The 21,217-nt window shown below is 37.1% G+C and overlaps 2 protein-coding genes across 6 annotated transcripts in view; both read left to right on the forward strand.

The window, feature by feature from the left end:
* Positions 1-2,496, forward strand: part of Shrm (shroom) — a 311,815-nt gene extending 309,319 nt beyond the window's left edge. For both annotated transcript variants that reach the window (XM_090175035.1, XM_090175036.1), the window contains 3 exons: positions 50-182; positions 999-1,271; positions 1,885-2,496. In XM_090175035.1, the coding sequence (XP_090031161.1) occupies positions 50-182; positions 999-1,271; positions 1,885-2,184 (706 nt within the window). In that variant the 3' untranslated portion in view covers positions 2,185-2,496. The remainder of the gene's footprint in view (positions 1-49; positions 183-998; positions 1,272-1,884) is intronic.
* A 6,954-nt stretch (positions 2,497-9,450) lies between these two features.
* On the forward strand, positions 9,451-21,104 carry LOC149943562 (deoxycytidylate deaminase). 4 transcript variants are annotated; one of them, XM_090175052.1, is made up of 5 exons: positions 9,451-9,508; positions 20,171-20,312; positions 20,380-20,515; positions 20,624-20,840; positions 20,997-21,104. In XM_090175052.1, exons 2-5 carry the CDS (start codon positions 20,172-20,174, stop codon positions 21,043-21,045), a joined length of 543 nt encoding a protein of 180 aa, XP_090031178.1. In that variant the 5' UTR covers positions 9,451-9,508; position 20,171; the 3' UTR covers positions 21,046-21,104. The 4 variants fall into 4 exon arrangements, with proteins under 4 accessions (XP_090031178.1, XP_090031179.1, XP_090031177.1 ...); XM_090175053.1 differs by lacking the exon at positions 9,451-9,508 and adding an exon at positions 19,937-19,994 and having other exon boundaries at positions 20,168-20,312; XM_090175051.1 differs by lacking the exon at positions 9,451-9,508 and adding an exon at positions 19,971-20,060 and having other exon boundaries at positions 20,168-20,312.
* Positions 21,105-21,217: the final 113 nt, after the last annotated feature.

Raw genomic sequence — 21,217 nt, forward strand, 5'->3', positions numbered from 1 at the left:
ACTAAACTACTTGAGCATTTCTTGACTTTTTTGTTTTATTTGTTAACAGAGATGTATCCAACTTGCCTGCAAACAGTGCCTATTTCACCACGTCAGAACCAAAAGCTAAGCTCCTAAATCGCTATGGTCAAGATATCAGCAGGCAAGATTGGTCCAACGACCGCGAGCTTGATAAGAAAAAGGTACGTTTGTTAAATAATAATTATGATAAGCTATGTTTTAAAGACTTCGGTTTCGCTACAAAATGTGGGTTTTTCCATTTTGAAAAAACCTTGGAAACCTTTCTAGGTTGTTAGTGAGCAGCATATTTGATTTACAAAATGCTATAGCAAGAAAAATAGTTTCCTTCTTTCACTAAATAGCCATCCAGAGGGTGGCTATGGCGCCTCCCAAAATAGTTGATATTTACATAGTGTTATTCAGAAAAAAATTAAAAGTAAATTTATAAAATAAAAGAAACAAATGTATCTCAATCAATTATATGTTATTGGGTATTATTTGTTAAAACATTACCGATAAATGAGTAAGGGATAAAGAACCCGGGCAGTAGGATAACTGTAGGAATAGACGCTTCAATAAAACTTCTTCAAGGAAATTGCCAAGAAGTAATATTTCATAGAGCCAGGATCTGCAAGTTACCGCGTATATTGTGCTTGTAGAAATAATCGAAACTTTTCATCGGTACGGTATGCAACAAGTGTTTCTTTTTAACTAGGTAGCTTTTTTTGACATATTAAGGCTTAGCAAAAACACCACGTTCGATTTACAGGTGGAATGTTTCTATTATTTCCACAAGCACTATATAAACATAGACTTGCAGGTCCTGGTTCTCGAAAACACAACTTCTTGGAAATTTCCTTGAAGATGTTTTATTTAAAAGCCCATTGAAAGGTTTTTGAGAATGGCTACCCCACGTTTTGGCCTGAAACAAAGTCTATCGACTGCCATTTTGTTGTTGGAATAAACTTAAAATAACCTTTCTATTTGCACCCGTTTAGGAGGATTTAATAGCGAGTATCAGTAAAAAACTGGAGCTGCTTCGGCTGGAGCAGATCGCCATCCAGGAGGAAGTGACCCAAAACGAGATGTTGGGCAAAGACGTAGCCGCCAGAGTGGAACAACTAGCCAAGCCCAATGAGCTGCAGAAGTATCGTCTTCACGTGGAGGAAATGGAGAAAATACTCAACCTACTGATGTCCCTCTCTGGGAGACTGGCCAGGGCTCAGAACGCCCTCATGTGTCTCCCGCCCGATTTCAGCGAAGAAGAAAGGGTAAGCGCTCAATTACTTATCAGTAGCTTCGGAAAGATAGACATTTGAGACGGAAGAAGATTCTTTCACGGGCGATTGATTTTTAAATGCTCAAAGTGTTACTAGATGGCGTTTTTCATAAGTTGAAAATAATTTTAAATTGAATTAAAATAGTTCTATTTTTGTAAAATAAATAATAATTTATGTACATCCCTCCAATATGTTTAAAATGACACCTAGGAGCAACAAACGCAAGGTGAACGCGGCTAGCCTTTAAACACTCTAACGCAGTGTTGTGTACAAATTTCATTGGACGAGCCTTTAAGCTGAACGTTTTACGGGCGGTGGGAAGACAATTTCGGAATTTTCCCCTTCCGACGGCAGCAGGTGCTAAAGCGTCTAACCAATGAAAACTGTACGGAAGAAAATACACGACTTTTGACTGGTTGCGTTCTCCTTGTGTGGGGTGCTGTGTTTGTTGCTTCTAGATTGCGCCATCTACTTGCAATATAAGCATTAAAATCGAACGTCTAAGGGCTTCTCGGCCAAATGTCTGTTTCCTTCTAAGCCTTTTGTGAATCGCTCAATAGGAATACAGAATGAATTTTAATGTCAATGTTTTTCTGATTCGCAGCGTTTGCTGGAAGCCAAAAGGGACAAACTGTGCGCCCAACACGAGGAAGCGAGGCATTTGAAGGAGAGTATAGACCGCCGTAGTCAACAAGTCTCAAGTTTTCTTAATTGTTATCTGTCCGGTGAAGAGTACGCGGACTACGAACATTTTGTGAAAATGAAGTCCAAATTGCTAATGGACGCTCGCGAATTGGACGAAAAAATTAAACTCGGCGAAGAACAGTTAAGCGCGCTCGAGAACGGTAGTACTACAAATATTTGGCATCGCACCCATTCAAGAACTGGCTCTACGAGTGTTTAATACTTTTTTGAAAAACCCGAAAAACCGTGGGAGACGGGTGTTAAGCGCGCTTTTACCAGACTATAGTTATAATTTTATCTTTATTTTTTTGTGCCATTCTTACGAGATAAACAATACTCCGTTGTTTTTGTTAGTAGCATACTAACGTAAAAGTACTACCGTACCTAGTATGCTCCCATTTCCCTTGACCCGCAATTTAATATTTTGTAAATAATGTAATAAGATAATCATTATTCTCTGAGAATTTTGAGAAAGTTGAAATCGAGGGGTTGATATTAAAGAATAAAGAGCCTTGAATATTTGGAAAAGTTACACGTTTCTTTTACTGTTACCGGTCCTGATTTATTTCGAAAAGTGTCGAATATGGGAGGAAACAAACCATCGCAGTAGATTGGATGTCTAAGAACGAACTTTCATCTGAATAATTCCATTTGTTAGTTTTGACTACAAGTATTATTTACATTAGTAGTCTTGTCAACAAGTTAAAATTCCATCAGTAGTCTTCACAAATGTATTTAATCCATTGGTAGCTTGACAAAAAGTATTTATTCCACAAACCGTCTGCTTAGAGGATCTTTAGCTCTGTGATACCACTAGCGAAAATTTCTTCTTAGACCCTAATAGACTGCAAAGATCTAAATTGTAAGATCTGATTCTACAAGATTGCTCTAACGGATTTGATATCTATAGCAATTATTAGGAAAATTTAAAAATAGGCTATTTTGTTTATCAATTAAGTAACGAGCATTGAAACCAGCGTTTTATCCGCTAAGCAGACAATTTGTCATTGTTAAAGCAAAAAGCGTGTCCTTAGCAAAAAACAATCCTGCTGTAGTTATTGAACTTATGGCGTTATAAACTGAAAATGTTAATTATGGTTAGATTTGATTACCAAATAATAGGTTATAAATTAAATAATTAAATGAATTATTTCGGCAGCCTTTCGACGTCGATTGTTCTATTGGGGCTGGTCAAGGAGGCAGTGGCGGATTAAACAATAGAATGAGTAGGCAAAAACCTACAAGCCCGGAGCTTGCCAAAAAATAGGGGACTCACCCAAGACGATTCTTGAGCCAGGCCTGGGGCCCTAATAAAGCGCAAGCCTACTTGCCTGGGTGGTAGTTAATCTGCCACTGCAAGTAGAGTTTGCAAATGTAGTTTAGAGAGAATAGCTAGTGCCGGAGTTAGAATACCAAAGCGAGAAGCTAACTTAACTGTTAGATTTTCGTCTGCTTAGCTTGCTTAGTTTGGACAAGCAGGCACTTTGTTTCTTAAAATGGTAAATCTTTTGCCTAGACGAAAATCCAGCACTCCTCATTGGAATAAGTAAGGGCGCCACAAGGCCGGCCCCTGAAGAATAAGGGTCTTTAAAAGATTCCGAAAAAAATGGTTAAGTTACGCCACTTCTTCCTTTTACTGTTAAATAAAGTTAATTCGGGTAAATTTAATTAGAACTGCTTGGAGAATCTCGAGCCCGTAATACAACGGAGGGAGATAACAAATAAAACATAGTGAATGTAGTCGCTGATCAACATCTAAACGAAGGTCGGCAGTTGTACTAATTACCACTTTAAAAAAGGCCCCAGAAAAACATGCTTTTCTTATGCAAATTGCATTTTCAAAACAATCGTTAGCTGCGACTTCTAACTACGTCTGTGCAAGTAAAGGTAGGTTAGTAAATTAATTGACTTAAATACTTTAATCAGTGGGAAATGCATTATCAGTTTGAAAAACTCAAAATAACAGGGCTATTCAACTTCAGGAGGTTGGATTACGGAAGCTTTCGGATGGAACAATTACGTCAATCTTGCTTGCCCCTCATTCCCCCTCTTTTATCGTTTTTTCACGAAAACACCACCTAAGTAAGCTATTTCTCAACTTTGTCAATTAAAAATGTTCATTATTTAAAATAAATATGTACTGAACATATATAATTTCTAAGTTACAGAATAAATACATTTTATTAAATTATTTTCATAATTAAATAATAAAAATAGATTTATAAATTTATGTTTATCTGCAATATAGGGCGCTGTTGACAAATCAACAGGAAACAGAGAAGGTCTGACTTATTGTGCGTCACATGTTTCAATTATCGGTATAGCATCTTAATCTAACTTCTTAAAAGTTGAATAACGCTGGTTAGTCTGTGCACAGACGTTCACTACAAACATTGTCTTATAAAAGAACATATATTACTCAAAGAACACTTCTTTTAATTGATGAAAACCTTGTTTATTTCTGTTTAAAGTGTATGGCTAAGAAGGAACAGATATTAAAATAGTTATTTCTGTAACATAAACAACAATCTGCGGTAACAACGAAGATATTCACGGAAAAGGTTAAAACTACTACAGTCAAATGTTTCGAAACTTGGTTGACGTCTATGATATAGTTATGACACATTTTATACATATTTGCTAAGCCAGCTAAAGTCCTTACTCGGTCATACATTCGTCTTCAGGTTGAATATGGTAGTCCGGTCTGTCAGACAGTGTTGAGACCCTAACTTCAAAAACAACGCTTACTGTAAAACTGATTTAAAAAAATTAGAACTGGCTCTCTGACTGGATCATGGAAGCCTTTAGTGTCGCCAAGTTCAAATGTGTTTTGAGAAAACATGTGTCTAACCAGGAAACTATAGAGGTATACACTTGGAATGGCTAAGGTTCCATTGGGACGATGATACGAAAGCGCGTCGGGAAAAAGGCGGGGCTTAAGTACGTCAAGTGTAGGACGTAACACGACATTTCAAATTCATTGGCTGGAGTTTTGACGCGAAAAGAATGCGTCATCATGGTAACAAATAGGCGATCTTCCCGCGCAAAATAGGCTTATAACACATCAGATTGTTGTATTTATATACCCCGTGCACCGCCAAAGCATTACAGGGGTTACTCATCATCTGTCCTGGTCGAGCCGTCGACCTGTATACAAAGATAGGAAATGCTTCCTAAATCAGATACACACAACGGTATACACCCGTATACCTGCATCTCCTACTCACGACTCACTCGTGAGTTCGTCAAAATTCACAACGATATAACGCATTACGCGTTCAAGATCGTTGATCGTTTCGTTATCCAGATTGTGGAGTCCATTCTCGCGGATTGGTCTCCTTAACAAATGGTTTGTTCTAGGACAATTACGAACATAGTGCTCTGAGTCTGCTTCCAAAGCGCCGCATATGCATTTGGGCGATGCAATATGACCCAAGTTGAACAGGTAAAGTGGGAACTTACCGTGTCCACTTAGGATTTGCGTCAAATAGTAGTTCGTAGGCTTATAACACAATGGATTTAAAAACCTCAATTTGTTATCGTACTTAATATTTTAAATTAATTAAAGAGTAGTAGCACTCCGTAACTTTGGCCATGGCCGCCATTGTCGTCGCGAATTTTTTATGAATAGGAAAAAGCATGGGTGACATCGTGTGACGCAGCACTGCCATTACTCTATAATGTTCTTCGCGAAAGAAGTGTAGTGATACCTAATTTCAGGTGTTTGTATGGTTATAAAAGAGATAATCAGGTAAGCTAATAATATAATGACCATGACTAGGCTTAATGACGAGTTTTCGTCGAATGAGGGTAGCGAGGCGCCAGAGTTTTTCTCGTGAGTTTTCCCGCTTTAAGACACGCCCGTTTCTACGAGCTTCATCACGGCCGTAAAAATCTTACTTAGACATTCCAAGTGTATAAATATATAGTTTCCTGGTCTAACCAATGAAAACTGTACACAAGAAAATGTATGATTTTGACGAGTTGCGTTCGTCTTGTGTGGGGTGCTATGTGCTTGTTGCTCCTATAGGTGGAGGTGGCTCGCTGATTGTTAGAGATTATGTACGATAGGGGTTGGTGAGTCAATTCACCTCTTGTTACTCTCTATTTTTGCCTGAATAAGACATTTGGAGTTGAACTGCTTTACCGAAGCATAAAACAAGATGTCGGGGACATTTTGGTGCATTCAACCCCACCCCCCCCCCCTCCCTGAAATTATATCTTGCGTATTATGTTTAAAATTCAACAAATTTTCCATCACTTTGGTATTAACTTAATAAGAATGTTATAATAAGGAATTTTGTGGAAAAATGAGCGCTTTCTCAATGTTACGTCTTTTCCCTGTAAGAAAAGTCTCGAGCCGTAGTAGAATAAATCAAGGGCTGGTTAAAAATAAAAATATTAAATTTTATTTACTTTACTTGATAAGTAACGTTTACACACATTGATGAAGGTTAAAATACAACTGAACTAATTTACATTTTGAATGCTTTTATATAGAACATTAATTAACCTTTAAACTGATAAATATTTACTTTTTATGTTCGTTCTTTTAGGTTGATAAAACATTATTTTTCTTTTTTATTGGTGAAACAACCTTTCTTTTAGTTTCTTTATTTTGTGTACTTAAGTCACAACACTCAACCACCCTGTATATTAAGAACAATACATTAATTACCCGATCGAACAAAGCCCTAACAAAAGAAGAGTAACTTTTCCAGCAAATGAAAATTACAACAAATTTCAAATGACCTTGATTTAATAATAAACTACACTAATACCCAAGGCACAAGTAATCTGGCGACGTCTAATGCCTTTATGCCAGGTGGGCAGCTTAAATTTCGTAGGAAGGCGGTGGCAAGCCCGTCATGCTTCCTACACTAACTATTACCTTTAACCTAACAAAGTTTTTATGGAAGGGGAAACCCCTAAACCAGTGGGGAGATAACTTGTAAACTCTATGCAGAAGGAGTAGTTCCGAGTTTTCACCCAGTGCCACAAGCTGGAATTGAACCCGGCTCCTCTTGGTGCGGGGCGAAAGTGCTAACCACTCCGCTACCCCACTACAAAACAATACAATAATCTAAGACGAATTTTCACCAATAGGAGCCTAGTGCATTAAGAACAATCTTAATCTCCATAGCATTTATCATTTGAAAAATATATTAGAACGCTTTCTCAATGTCCATTGATTCTAGCTACCTAATTACAAACTTTGACCTCGTATACAGAAAAAATAGTTCCAATACGCGGTAAATCCCAATAATAGTGAAATGACGTACGTTAGAGAAATTTACGAAAGATTACAACGAGGTGGAAAATAATCACCAAAATCATACTGCGTGAGTGGTGAAAGTAAAGTCAAATTTAATTTAAGTTGTTTGCGGCTCTATCACCAGGAAGATGTTTTATCCAAAAACAATTTCTTTTTTTAATCAGCTAGGCTAATACCCAAGGCACCACCTTAGGCCTAAGTCATCAAGCGACTTTTGAAGTCATTTATTCAGGTGGCCGGGTTACAATGCGTAGGAGGGTGGTGGCAAGCCCTGCATGCCACGCGAGCCAACAGCTCCCTACACTAACTATTACCGTTAACTTTTCATTTGATATATTACTCAACATAATACTGTAGATAGCGGCTGAGATACAGACCATTAGAAATACACCTTAGCCGCCATCTTCGTTAGCTGGGCAATCACGCAAGTTCCATCACACGGATTCGTACATCGTAAAGACCTATCTATTAGAAAATCACATGTGCTTATTCCTAAGGCAACGAATTAAATTTTCCACGAGTTCTTCACTTTTATATAGCCATCTATCGATGCAAAAGCCAGCCATTTCAGTTAAAGTTTATAATGTCAAAAAATTAAAACATAAAACAAAAAAAATAAATGACGGTGTTAAAAATGTATTTTGCACGTGAAAAATCTTTAAGTTTTATGGGCAGAAGATCAGGTAAATATGATGTAATGCAAGCAAGCAGAGGCACCATCGAGCACCATACGAGTTCGCGAAATACAATATTTATGTTCGCTATCTTTATCAATGACGTCACCAAACTATTAGAAAATAAATAGAAGCGCGCGACTACTGATAATATCAAAACGCGAGACAAAAACACACAGCAAATAAATCATAACTTATTTCGTGCGTGGTGTCGCTAGATGGCGACTTTGTCAATAGAACTTGTCCATAAAGCTGTTAGCCTAAGGCACGGCCTTCTAAATACTAGGCCTGGAAACGAGGGGTTCCTACTCTTCGAGGAATCTCGTACGGGCTTGATTCCGTGATTCCGAATCTTAAGAATCGAACCAGGAATCTTGAGAATCTCGTGAATCTAACATAAAATATACGAATCATCGGAATCAAAGAGAATTATCTTTGTTGGAATCCTACTCGAATCGATGAATCACATACGAATCACGGAGATCTCGTGTGAATCACTTATGGTCGAAAACAATTTGAAGAGCATTGAAACCTTATTAGACGTATCGCGTATGTGTGAACGTGGCTATAGTTGAATCGTATTCGTATTCTCGAACGTATTAGCCTCGGTATTAGCTCGGAGTATTCTCGGGCGTATTACAATCGATTACAATTTGAACGGCTCGAACTTGGAAAGTTGGAAGGCGAGGTTTGAATCTCAAGCAGAGGGAAAATATAGTGAGCCCCTTTACAGGGTTAGAATCTGGAATCGTAGCAGAATCAAGAATCAGATTCCTTGATTCGGAATCTCGTACACGGTTCCTCAAAGTGACGGACACCTCGCCTGGAAATGCAGACCACGGTTTTTTTTAAATGACATTTTGAATCTGCACCTATTCTCCGTTAGGTGTCTCTCTCCTGTGGTTTTTTTTTGACGATCACGTGGTTAAAACCGTATCCTTCTATTAGATCTTTCTATAATCTAATCAAAGGTAATCTAATATAGTCAAAACAATTGTATAAAAGTGGTATTTTTGTTGGCACGCGTTGTTCAATTCTTTAATATAAACTGACTCGCGCAATTTTGCACGAGGTCTCTTAAATAAATAATATCACGCGCTCTTATCTTTAGCAATCTTATTTCTATATCTATGAATACAATAAAACTAACATTAACACGTTGGGACCATTGAGTTGGGGATATTAATCTAGAGGTCCAATCAAAACGTCGGATTTCAGTATTTCGCGAAACAAGTTTTTAAAAAATAAGAATACTGCCGTCTGCTCCCAAATGATGAAAAAACTTTATCATTCTACCCGTGGCGCCGCCTATCTCTCAATGGTTCGTTCAAATAAGTCGCGTTTTCCGGCCAAATTTTTTTTCAAAAATAATGGATGACGCCACGGGTCATATGATAACGTTTTCTCGTCATTTTAGAGGAGACGACACATTCGTAATTTTCAAAAACTTGTTTCGCGGTGGCAGATTTGATTGGATCTCTAGATTAATATTCCCAACTCAATGGTTGGGACCTCTCGTATTTTATAGAATCCATAGATAGAATCTCCTATACAGCGAAGTTGGAGTAGAAAATTATTGCCTAAGAGATTCTCAGGTATTTATGCATTATATTTCCCATAATTTTGTATAAATTTGGGCATAAGTAACATAAAAACAATAAGTATGACAATTAACGAGATTTACAACCAAACTGATTTTCATAATTATTGCGTAATCAAGATGTTTTCTCAGCACAGAGCCCCCTAGTGTCTAAAATACGCGAGGGCCCTCCTCAACTCGTCCCTCCAGCTTTTGAAAAATCCAGCTCGAAAATATCACGTGAACCAAGTAGCAGACGACTTTTCGTACCTTTTCCTGCGTTAGAATTTTAGAAAAGGCTGACATAATTCAAAAGTTGGCGGGGCCCTTTAACATAAAAATAAAATTATGGCGTACAACAGAGGTTTGGACGTCTTCGGGAGATAACGAAGAAAAACAGTGTTAATCTCCAAAATCGTTTATTAATTTTCAATTATAATTTACACAATTGATTTTAAATGTTCGAATAATTCTTTTGACACTTTCATTTTTTCATCTTCAAACAAAATCAACTCTTTTGAAATTGAGGTACGGTAGTTTTTAATATCCAGATATGAAATTGACCTAGATGATAATTTTAAATCGTAAAATCCTTCGTCGGTGCTTTTTTCAAATTGAAAAAAATTACATGGAGCGCCAACTGGTTTCTTTGGAGGTGGAATTCGATTAACATCAAGACTACTGTAAACTGTTTCGGTTTTACTTTTTCCGATCAAATATCGAAATTGCAAAATACGACCAAGAAGAAGGTTCTCTTCTGGTCGAAAAATACACCTTCATTGCTTTCCTGGTAACAGTGATCATTTTTAACTGCAGAGGATCGAACCCTTATAATTCTGTCGCTAGACAATCGATCTGGATCTTGTAGAAGCCAGAGCGCGGTAGTTTTCCTAATCACCGTTTTTTTGTTTTTAAAAAAGCATTCTACGAACGTACCGCTGTTATTTATGCTGACGTCCGGAGAATCAATATTATTTTCGGGAACTGTACTGGTATTAAGTAACACAATGTCATCTTGGTCAATTTCTTCTAATATATTTTGCGGCGAGCTAGCAATTTGAAAATTAGATTCCGTGACCGACTCCAAATCCACCGATTCGAATTCTGAACTTTCTAAAGCCAGGTTCACACTTACCCCTAAATCGCTTCGTTTAAGATAACTAGTTTTCAAAACAAGCATGAAAAATCGCTTCATGTTGGTTCGGCAAGCAACTCGTCCAAGTCGGTTCGCTTAGAATCGCTTTCAAAACGACAAGGCGGGGAAGTAAAATGCTCGTATTTTCCAAAATAATGGGAATAAAATTCTAAATTATGTCAAATAGTATTACTGTATGTATAGTAAACACGATTAACTAATTGTTTTGGGATACATTATAGTATTTTCAAAATTCTGGTCATAATTTGAAATGGCCTTAAGCCTTGGCTATAAGCGAACCGGGGTGAGCGATTTCGCACGTGTGAACCAAGAATTATCGCTGGCGGTCAAAACTGGCATTCAAACCGACCTAAACTGGTTTTAAGCTCTTTAATTCCGACGTTATACAAATATTCCATTGCTCTAACTTTTTCTCTCGGCGATAATTAAGTGCATTTCAATTAAATCGGGAAAGCTTTTGGCTTCTGGGGCTTGCATTGTTGATATTTTTTTTGTCTTTTGGAATTACCAAACGATCATTTTCCGGTATTTCCATTTGGACATCCAATCTACGTAATCTATAGAGTAACTCGTTCACTGAAAAATTTACAACCGTGGAAAAAACCGACGACAAACTTCTCGCAGCTCTGAAAAAACTCTCGCACTGTTGACTTCCCAACAGATTTGGGAGAAAAAGGTCGGTTTTATCTTTGTATAATAGATCACTAGAAGTGAAGAGAGCACATTGTGAAAAACTAAATTAAAAGACTTAAGACGGTTTTAAAATTCACAATTTAATTATTTAAAAAATCCAACGTTTCGGAGGAACTGTTCCTCCTTCTTCAGCTGGATTTTTACAAGTCTGACTGTATAATGGTAAAACTTTGGGACAGAAAAACATTTACGCGCTTTATACATATAGTGGCTACTGTTCTATAGCCGCGAGCGTTTTCACCATTTCCTGCAATTCTTCCTTCCTCACCTCCGAAATAAAATTAGTTAAATCCACAGCCCTAAATCATTCTTTTTCGGAATCCCAAATAGATCACATAATATATCTAATAAAAATATCAAAAAAATTATCTAATACCGTCAGTTTTCAAACAACTCTAGCTCCTGAAGTTTCAGAACGTAAAAAAATCTTTCATCCCAGCATGTATCCCCTTTTATCCTGGCTTCTCTCAAAAAAATAGCCAAAAATCTTAAATCAGTAGGTCTCGATCCTATTTATCTCCCACCACCCAAATTGTCAGCTTTACTATGTAATAACAAAGAACCAACTTCCCTCCTCGACAAGGCCATCATTTATAAAATCTCCCGTGAATGTGGTGATTATTACATTGGGCAATGCCGTCGCCCCTTTCATCAAAGGCTTAAAGAACACAAAAATATAAACAACCCGTACAATAATTATCCCCTTAGCGAACACCTTCGTGTTTTTGGCCATAATGCTAGGTGGGACTCAATCGACATACTAGCTCAACCAAAATTACATAAAACTCATTTTAATGTACGCGAATCTATCGAAATTTTAAAAAATAAATCTGCGCAATGTTTAAACCGTGACGATAGTCCCTTTAACTTATCCACGTTATCTCCACGTTCTAAATGTTTTTTATGGTCCTCACCCTCTCCCACACAACAAACCAATTCCTCCTCTCGCAGAATCCCCCATTCCGACAATAGTAGCCTCGAGCCCGTTGCTTCTATAACCCTTCGACTGTCGACCCGCCTTCGGGAAAAAACGCTCGCGGCTATAGAACAGTAGCCACTATATGTCAAGAATGTATTTATTTATATTTAGGAAGAATGATTATGTTGCGACAATCTCCGGGCACGTTGAACGCCTTTCCCCCGTCTCGCGCGGGGGAAGACAAAACGTCACCCGCGTTTGATTTCCATCGCGTTAGGTGACGTAAATTTTAAGCAGACAATGAAATACCGGGACTACTTGTTTTATTTTAAGCGGAGGAGCGTACTGGGGGGACCAACGGGTGGATTGAGAGAAAGGCTAAAAACCGTCTCGACATAGACATTCTCCCTAGGTATAAATAAATACATTCTTGATATGTATAAAGCGCACAAATGTTTTTTCGTCCCAAAGTTTTACCATTATACTGTCAGACTTGTAAAAATCCCTGAAGAAGGAGGAACAGTTCCTCCGAAACGTTGGATTTTTTAAATAAATAAATTGTGAATTTTAAAACCGTTTTAAGTCTCTTTTCATTTAATAGATCACTATAAAAAATGAGCAAACAATATGCATTTATCTCAACGCAAAGATGAGCGTTTCTAGAAATAAAATTATCTCTAAGGGTTCCAACCCCGAACAAAATACACTGCACACCATAATATACTAATTCTTCGCGATGGCGTTAAAGTTGCGTCCAAAAAGAGCTCTCTAAGTCAGAGGCTCTTAAGCCATGATCCATTTTCGAGTGACCGTCGAATAAAATGTCTAAATAACCTCGACTGCATATTGAATTACCCATAGGAAACACTGCGCTAGCTTGCAAAAGCCTAGTACGCATCCCTTAACCGGTAAGCCATTGGAATCTAGTGGGAGAACAAAGCCTATGCCTTGGTTAGTTAGTTTGTCGTACGCAATCTTAGCTACACATCTGGTTGCATCTTCGCTTATGATAACCAGCTTTGAATTATCTTCATAGTTGTTTAAATGTTCGATTAAACCCATAATTCGTATTTCCCCTTCCTCGGTCTTCTTTGTACATGACAAATATCTTTCGACCTGCCTAATACTAGGCAAAGCGCGACACAAATTCTGAGATATGAATGTATAACAGTTTGGTCCACCCTAAATGAAAAGTAATTTAGCGAAATGCTTAAGTCCATTGTCATGCCGATTTGAAGAAGGGTGTCCCGAGGGGCTAACCACTCTTAGAAAGTCTGTACACCGGATTACGCTTAGATTAGCACTGCCAAAGGCAGGGACTTCAAAGATTCCCTTATGAAAACTTTCTATGTTTTTCTATAGAACATTATAAAGTGCTTTAAGGGGTTGTAAAGTTTTCTAAGTCTAGTGAAAAATTCTAGAGAATTTCTATAGAATTGTTTAAAGACACTTCTTACTACACGTTTAGTAAAATATTTCTATAGATAACTTGAGAAAAATCTTTAGAAAATATTTTTAGGGCGTTAATTTTTTCTTTTGGTAGAAAAAAATAAGGTAATTCATAATTCACCTGAATTACGATTTTGTGTTATTTTTAATTTATTTCTAAATTTAGTTAGTCTATTATCTTTGAAATTTTTAATACATGTGTATGCCTTATGACCTTAAGTCTAGTTATACTGTTCGCCAATCGATACGTTTTTCGGTCATATTTGCTGCACACAATTGCGAATATTTGATAGAAATTGTCTAAAAATGCGAATTGATTGCATTGTTTTACAAGTTAGGTAAACAAAAAACGGTGAAAGATTTCTGAACGTTGCGCAGCTTTTCTAGTTCATTTCCTTCTAGAACACAATTTATGTCGCAAAGAAAGAGTTTATTTTCGAGTTTGACTTCCAAACACTTATTTACACGTTAATTTAAATTAAATATGACGTCCTTGGTCGTTTCTTCATATTCCAGAATATGTGTACACTAATATTATATATTATATTCTTTCGAAAAATGTAAGGGTATTTCTAGAGAAAATCTTTATAAAATTCTATAGGAAAACCCAATATTTTTCTTAAGAAAAAGGGGCCAATATTCCGAAATATTCTTTAGGATAATCTAAAGGAATTCTTTAAAAATTTACATTTAAATTTCCTTTACAAAACCCCAGAAAATTTTCATAAGGGTTACGCGTAATCACATTAGTACAGTCAAAGGTACGGCTCTGTACACCGATTACGCGGAGTGATCAGCCCCTCGGGGTGTCCACCTGAGTTTTTCAAACTATATTTTTACAAGAGGTGTAAAATATTATCTGTGGGCAAATTATTTCTGTTCAATAGTCCATTTGCATTGAACTCATGGTCTAATTCCTCTCTTAGAGTATTGTTTTCTTTAATTAACCGTTCTATTTCTTCTAAATATGGGAAGAATGATGTAATTTTTTTAATAGTTTTTGCAGCTTCCGAAAGCTTTCTTTGAATTCTTTCTTTAAGAAAATTTTAAGTACTTCTTGGCGGAAATTAAGAAATTCAGAATTTAGCACTCAACCTCTAAATTTATCGTTAAATGGAAAGTAGCCTCTAAGCCGTTCTTTACACCCTAAAAACCACTAGAAAGTGTAAGCAGCGCTAATAATATCTGAAACCAAGGCGGTAGTGGTAGGAAAAACACCTGAATTAATGGCTTTAAAAATCGCTTGATGACTTAGGCCTAAGGTGCTGCTGCTGCCTAGCTGATTATTTAACACGCCAAACAGCATGAGCTTATATTCCCTTTAAGCGACTGTACCAAAAATACATGCTCATCGGCATGTTCCCCGTTACAGGCGTTTTCTCGAGCGATTTCCTTTTGGAGTTACTCTTAAATATTGAATTTTAGCTAGTCAGAAAGCAAAACTTAAAGCCTGGTCTTGAATTATAATTTAATTTTGCGGGAGCTACTCTTTTTTAATTTCTGGGTATATTTATTATTGAAAGGAGATATGTTTTGTGCATGGATGTAAGTGCCGCTTCTTTCTCAATAACATTTATTTTTATATATTTACATCAAATAATCAATTCATTTATTTGGAAGGGCACGTCCGTTGGGATTTCTGAAGACGTCATGGCACTCGCGTTACAACTGCTTGTAGGTTCCTTAGTAACTTTGGACACTTTTTCTTTGTCCGGTTTCGATATCAAATTTAATAATGTAAGTTGCGTGGTGTTTTCCTTCTTATCCAACTTATCAAATGTCTCGTAAAATTGGACAGTTTTAAAGACGGTGGTGCTATCTTATTGGTAAAACCACATGCAAGGCAATGTAACGTTGGTACGGCCGAACTTGTTGATAAACGGAAGTGAACTTCATCAGCAAGAAGTTTCAAATGCTCCTCAGGTTGCTTTGCGCACCAATTTTTCTAATTCGACACAACTTTGTGGTTTAAATTAGTAAAACCATCTTGTTCACTTAAAACCATTTCTGTACTTATACTCGAGGGTGTACCTTTTTCCGAGCCGAGTTTCTTTTGTTTAGAAAATGGTGGTTTTTAAAAATATTTCGCTGAATTTTTACATTTTATAGCTTTTATAAAACTGTCCAATTGGCCTTTATGACCAGGCAAAAACATAACATTTTCTGGACAATCAGCAAACATTCCCAGAGCCACTTTGGCATCATATGGTTTTACTTAAAACAACCTTTCATGTTGTTGGAAAAAACTTTCGATTTCTTTACAATCCTTCAGTAACGAAAACGATTTTTCGTTATCAAATCCAGATAGTTCAAGACCTTTCAAAACTTGCTTCGGCAGTTCGTTTTTAAAGTGTTGGTTGCACGAAATTTTAGCTATGGCTAGTTAATGGTTCATTAGAAAGAGCAAACATTTTATAGCAAGTACAGAATATTTCATCAAAATCGGTTAGGTGGTCTTTGAATTATTATAAAAAGAAGTCGAAATGGTGGAAATCGAGTTTTTCGGCGAATTTCCAGACTTCTCGGCACCCATGACGTCAGAAAATGCGAAGCGTATCATTGGCTAATTGTCTGTAATACATTTCTTTACATCTGGGATTAAAAGCAGGTTGATTTAACACCCAGAAAAATGTGCTACGCAGTAGTAATTGAAATAGGCATACACAAGCCTACGTAGTAGAAAAACGATATGAAACCGAAGGCTCCTTGTAAATTCATCTTAAAACGTCGGGTCGCGCGCGCGTAAATTTATTTTATTTTATTTCGATAATAAGCCTAATATTATGATTAAAAACCTCTGGTTTGAAAACTTCTACAAGTAAACAGAATCCCTCCACTTCAGTTCCTTCTATTTTAGGAATAAAACCACAGCTTTGATTTGCCCCAAATTGCTCGAGCTACGGAGGAGAATATTCGCCGAAAATTTTAGGATTTTGGGAGCGAAAAAGGTCAGTTTCGGACTCAAAGTTAATACACTTAGGCTTGGAAATTTGTTTCGACAATGACATTTTTGGAAAGAGAACATCCTGGGCTTCAAAACAAGCCCGCATTCATTCGTTTTTATTACTATCGATTTTTCGTGCAACCAACACTTTAAGCTCCTCAAAGGTTTTATCCATTACGTCACTCATATTTAAATCGTGAAATCGTATCTAAAACCGTATTTCACTTAATTACGAACGCGATAACGAATAATTACAACAATCGTAAGTCGGAATACCAAATGATTGAATAACCGATCTGAAAATTCCACTCTAAATACCCTGGGAAACCCCAAAACACGTGAAATGCGCCGAAACGTTGAACTGTCTCGAGCGAACTGTCTACTCGCCTATATCAAAACCTGGGGTCAAAGTCCAACATCATCTCCCTTAGAAACCATGCCCCGCCCCCGCTCACCGGGCTTGAATAACATACGACCCCCCCCCCCCCCTCCAGTAGGATTCATATCCACATATAACGTTTGATTCCAGATTTCAAAATTGATTCCATGATCTTGGTTTGATTCCAGCATGATTCGGTATGATTCCATGATGTGGGTATGATTCCAGATTCCAAGTATGATTCCAGATTCCAGGTATGATTCCAGATTCCAGGTATGATTCCAGATTCCAGGTATGATTCTACAATTCGAGGATGATTCCTGATTCTAGAGGTGATTCCATGATTTGAAGTTAATTCGACTCTGATTCCTGATTCTAGAGGTGATTCCATGATTTGAAGTTAATTCGACTCTGATTCCTGATTCTAGAGGTGATTCCATGATTTGAAGTTAATTCGACTCTGATTCCTGATTCTAGAGGTGATTCCATGATTTGAAGTTAATTCGACTCTGATTCCTGATTCTAGAGGTGATTCCATGATTTGAAGTTAATTCGACTCTGATTCCGTGATTCGCTTATGATTCCATGATTCGAACACGATTTTTTGATTCTGAAAAATTTATGATTCCCGCCCAGATTCCTGTGATTCGGAATCAAGGAATCAGGGCCTGTACATGATTCCTTGAAGTGACGGACCCCTCGGAGAGAGGGGAGCTCGTAGTGGGGGAATACACTTTTCTATTCCATTGTACCGAGTTTTGATATTCCTAGCCAAAACGGTAAGTCGCGAGTCCAAGTCACAGCTTGAAGAGAGTATAAGTGCCGAAAAAAGGTTCGGTTAGAAAATTAGCTTTAAAGCAATAGGAAGTATCATACTTATTGTTATGTTACTTATGATTTGGGGAATAATGTTACTTATTTAATGTATAATCTAAATACTTGTATCAGCAGGATTACTCATTATTAGCAACCCACCGAAGTTTTCTTTAGGATAGGTGTTTCCATACACTCTTTTACGAAGTCGGCCATTTCATTACAGGCCTAATTTAAAATAGTACAGGCAAGGGCGCCTGCACGTGCTCATCAGCTCGAGACGTCATGTGCACTTGACCGCGTGAAGCGGCCTAGTATGCACTATTTGAAATCAGACCTATAATAAAATGGCAGCTCTCACAAATAAGGATATAAAAGAGTGTATAAAATAAAACAATAAAAATCAGTAGTCCAAAATGTTTTTATCTACGTCACGAGACCCAGTTATTTCAGTGCTTTACTTTCACGCGAGTTTTGCACGCGAGATTCAGATTTCCGATCCAAAGTACGATCCGAGATTCAGGGCCGTATTTACACCTAGGCATATTTAGTCGACGCTTGTTAAGAGCTTTTATTTAGTAATATATCCGCAGAGCTCCGACTTCTACACTGAATTAGGGAAATTCAGGCACAGCCTAGTTCCAGGGATCAGAGTAAGTGCAGCTCGTGAAAGGTAGCCCTGTAGTCGTCGCTAATTTCAACGGAAGCCAGTCTTCACTTCTCGGTTTAGAAGCAAAGAATGCCAGAATACCGGCCGATTAGAAACGTAGGTTTGGCTTTACTAAAACTTGGCCGAATCCGCCCGTGGCGGCCTCTCCCGCTAATTTAAGTAAATAGTCTACCTTCGTTTCGAATAAAGAATATTGTTAAAATACGGCGTTACTGACTAATCCCCCAGTTTCAAATCGGCGCGTGGAATACCATTGCAAAAATCGTTCTACTTTCTGATTTCTATGGTGTATACCTATATAGTTTTCTGACAAAACTAATAAAGCCATTGGACTATTATAAAACCATATGTAACATAATTACTCATAAGTATGCCTCTGTATATAATATTTCTATTGAAAAAAATCCAATGAGACCTCGTTTCACGCGGAACATACATTGAGCGGACCCAAAAATGCAAAAATGCTTATAATCCTTGCGCTATTGAAAAGGTTACCATGGAAATGAAATCATGTGATCGCGACTCACGAGCTAAACTTGACATGGGCAAAGCCAGAAACGCGAGAGGAATTCTCACTAACTTCCGTTTCCCATCAGTAAAGTTGATGACGCGTATTTCATCACGGAGTTCTAAGTGACGTAATTTACGTCATATCCCGTGAACAAGGTTTCATTACGAAAATGCTTTTATGGCATACTTATGAGTGATTATGTTACATATGATAAAACTAATAAACCATTGGTCTATAACAAAACTACTAAAACTATTGGTTTATAATAAAACTAATAAAACCATTGGTTTAATATAAAACTAATAAAACTATTGGTCTAAAATTTACATACGTTTCCTTACACCGTACATCGTAAAATTTATTTATTTTTAAATCTTTTTATATAAATTTAAAAGAAAAATTCCTGGTCACAAAACATTTGTGCCTATTTTCGGGGAGTTTTCATTAATAGAGGGGGTTGAGGAGCCGTACGATCCCAATTTTGAAAATACGATCCATATCGTAGCTCTGTACGATAACCATAGATATAAGAAATGTATATAAAGGTCTAGATAAATTTCGGGGCGTCTAAGCCTAACATAAAATACGGAATTGACAACTAGCAGACACCGAGGAAGGCACGTGACCAAGAGCGCGAGCTCTCTTAGCATTTTAGTACTAAGTGCTTGACCTTTTCGCAGGCCGTAGTCTTTAGACACCATCTGTTGGTGACTTTTAGTATAATTTTAAAGCAGGAAACAATGGCTCTCGCGACGATAGTACGAGCTTTCTTACCGATAAATAGCGCCTTATAAGGATAGCCTGCAGAAATTACGCGTTTCTGCTAGCTGTCACCTCCGTATTCACTCCTTTTGAAATATTTTATCTAGACCTTTATATACGGGCTTTCGGAATCTGGCAACGCTGTTAGGCCAGTATTTAGAAGGCCGTGCCTAAGCCCTAAGGCATGTAAAGTCGCGCGCCAAAGGGTAATTTCAAATTCGATATTTACAACGGGGACCCTGTTCCGCTCTGATTTAAACTTAAACTTCTTGGTATTTTCTATTTTTATCTTCTATAAATAATTATAGTACTTTGATCTCGGGAATATATCGAATTGCTCTTATCTGGTATCTAGAATTTAACTTAATCTCTTCAATAGAAGAATGAACGTGGAGCAGGATGTGACAGATCCTCTTGAGGATTTAAAAATTGCTTCTAAACGTATGGACTATTTACAGTGGTCAGATTATTTTATGGGCGTTGCTCTTCTCTCTGCAAATAGAAGCAAAGATCCAAGCACACAGGTAAAGGTTCAGATAGTTATGATGTTTACCTATCAGGCTATCACTCATATTTTTTATTTCATTTTAGGTCGGAGCTTGCATTGTAAATAAAGAGTACAAAATTGTAGGAACTGGATACAATGGAATGCCCATCGGCTGCAATGATGATGACATGCCATGGAACAAAAAGTCCTCCGATCCTCTGCAGGTCAAATATTTATATGGTTTGTAGGCATGTAGTTGCAGCTTAGACAGAGCTAAGCTGCCATTTCAAATTGCAATTGTTAGCGGGTTTTGAATAAATTATAATACATCAGTATTTTGTCGTCTAGTTTGCCATGCTGAAATGAATGCGATTTTGAATAAAATATCAGCAGACATAAAAGGTTGTACATTGTATTCAACGAAATTTCCTTGTAATGAGTGCACGAAAGTTATTATTCAGTCTGGAATAACAAAAATAGTGTATTTGGATGCTGGTAAAAATAGTGACAAAATTCAGTATGTTGCGGCTAGACGTATGCTTGATATGGCAGGAATTAAATACATGTAAGTTTTTTCAGTGAAAAGAGTTATATTTGAGTTTACCTTACCATATGTTTGTCTTTTGTTTCGAGCATTATAGTATCTTTTGTATCGCGAATCAGGGCCCAATAAGTGTACAGCTTTTTTATCCTGAATTAAACAAATAATTATTATTTTCAGAAAACATGAACCAAAAACCAATGAAATAACCATCTCATTTTTAACGTGATATTTTTATTAAAAACTGACTAAATGTTCTTTTTTACATAATAAAATGCTTTTTAATTTCATAAAAGTAGGTATTTACTATTTTACTATAATTTGTCTTCCAATTTCAATAGGGTATAATCATTCTTGTCCAGATGGCGCTTTTAACACGATATTATTATCCGCAACGACCG

This window comes from Leiobunum rupestre, chromosome 5 (assembly GCF_980474605.1).
Source record: "Leiobunum rupestre chromosome 5, qqLeiRupe1.1.hap1, whole genome shotgun sequence".
Lineage (NCBI taxonomy): Eukaryota > Metazoa > Arthropoda > Arachnida > Opiliones > Sclerosomatidae > Leiobunum > Leiobunum rupestre.

Excerpts from the sequence above, each read along its gene's own strand:
- LOC149943562 (XM_090175052.1), top strand. The coding sequence starts at position 20,172 with ATGAACGTGGAGCAGGATGTGACAGATCCTCTTGAGGATTTAAAAATT. Across the intron at positions 20,516-20,623 it reads GCAGGTCAAATATTTATATG|TTTGCCATGCTGAAATGAAT; the intron begins GTTTGTAGGCAT and ends TTTGTCGTCTAG. Across the intron at positions 20,841-20,996 it reads ATGGCAGGAATTAAATACAT|AAAACATGAACCAAAAACCA; the intron begins GTAAGTTTTTTC and ends TATTATTTTCAG.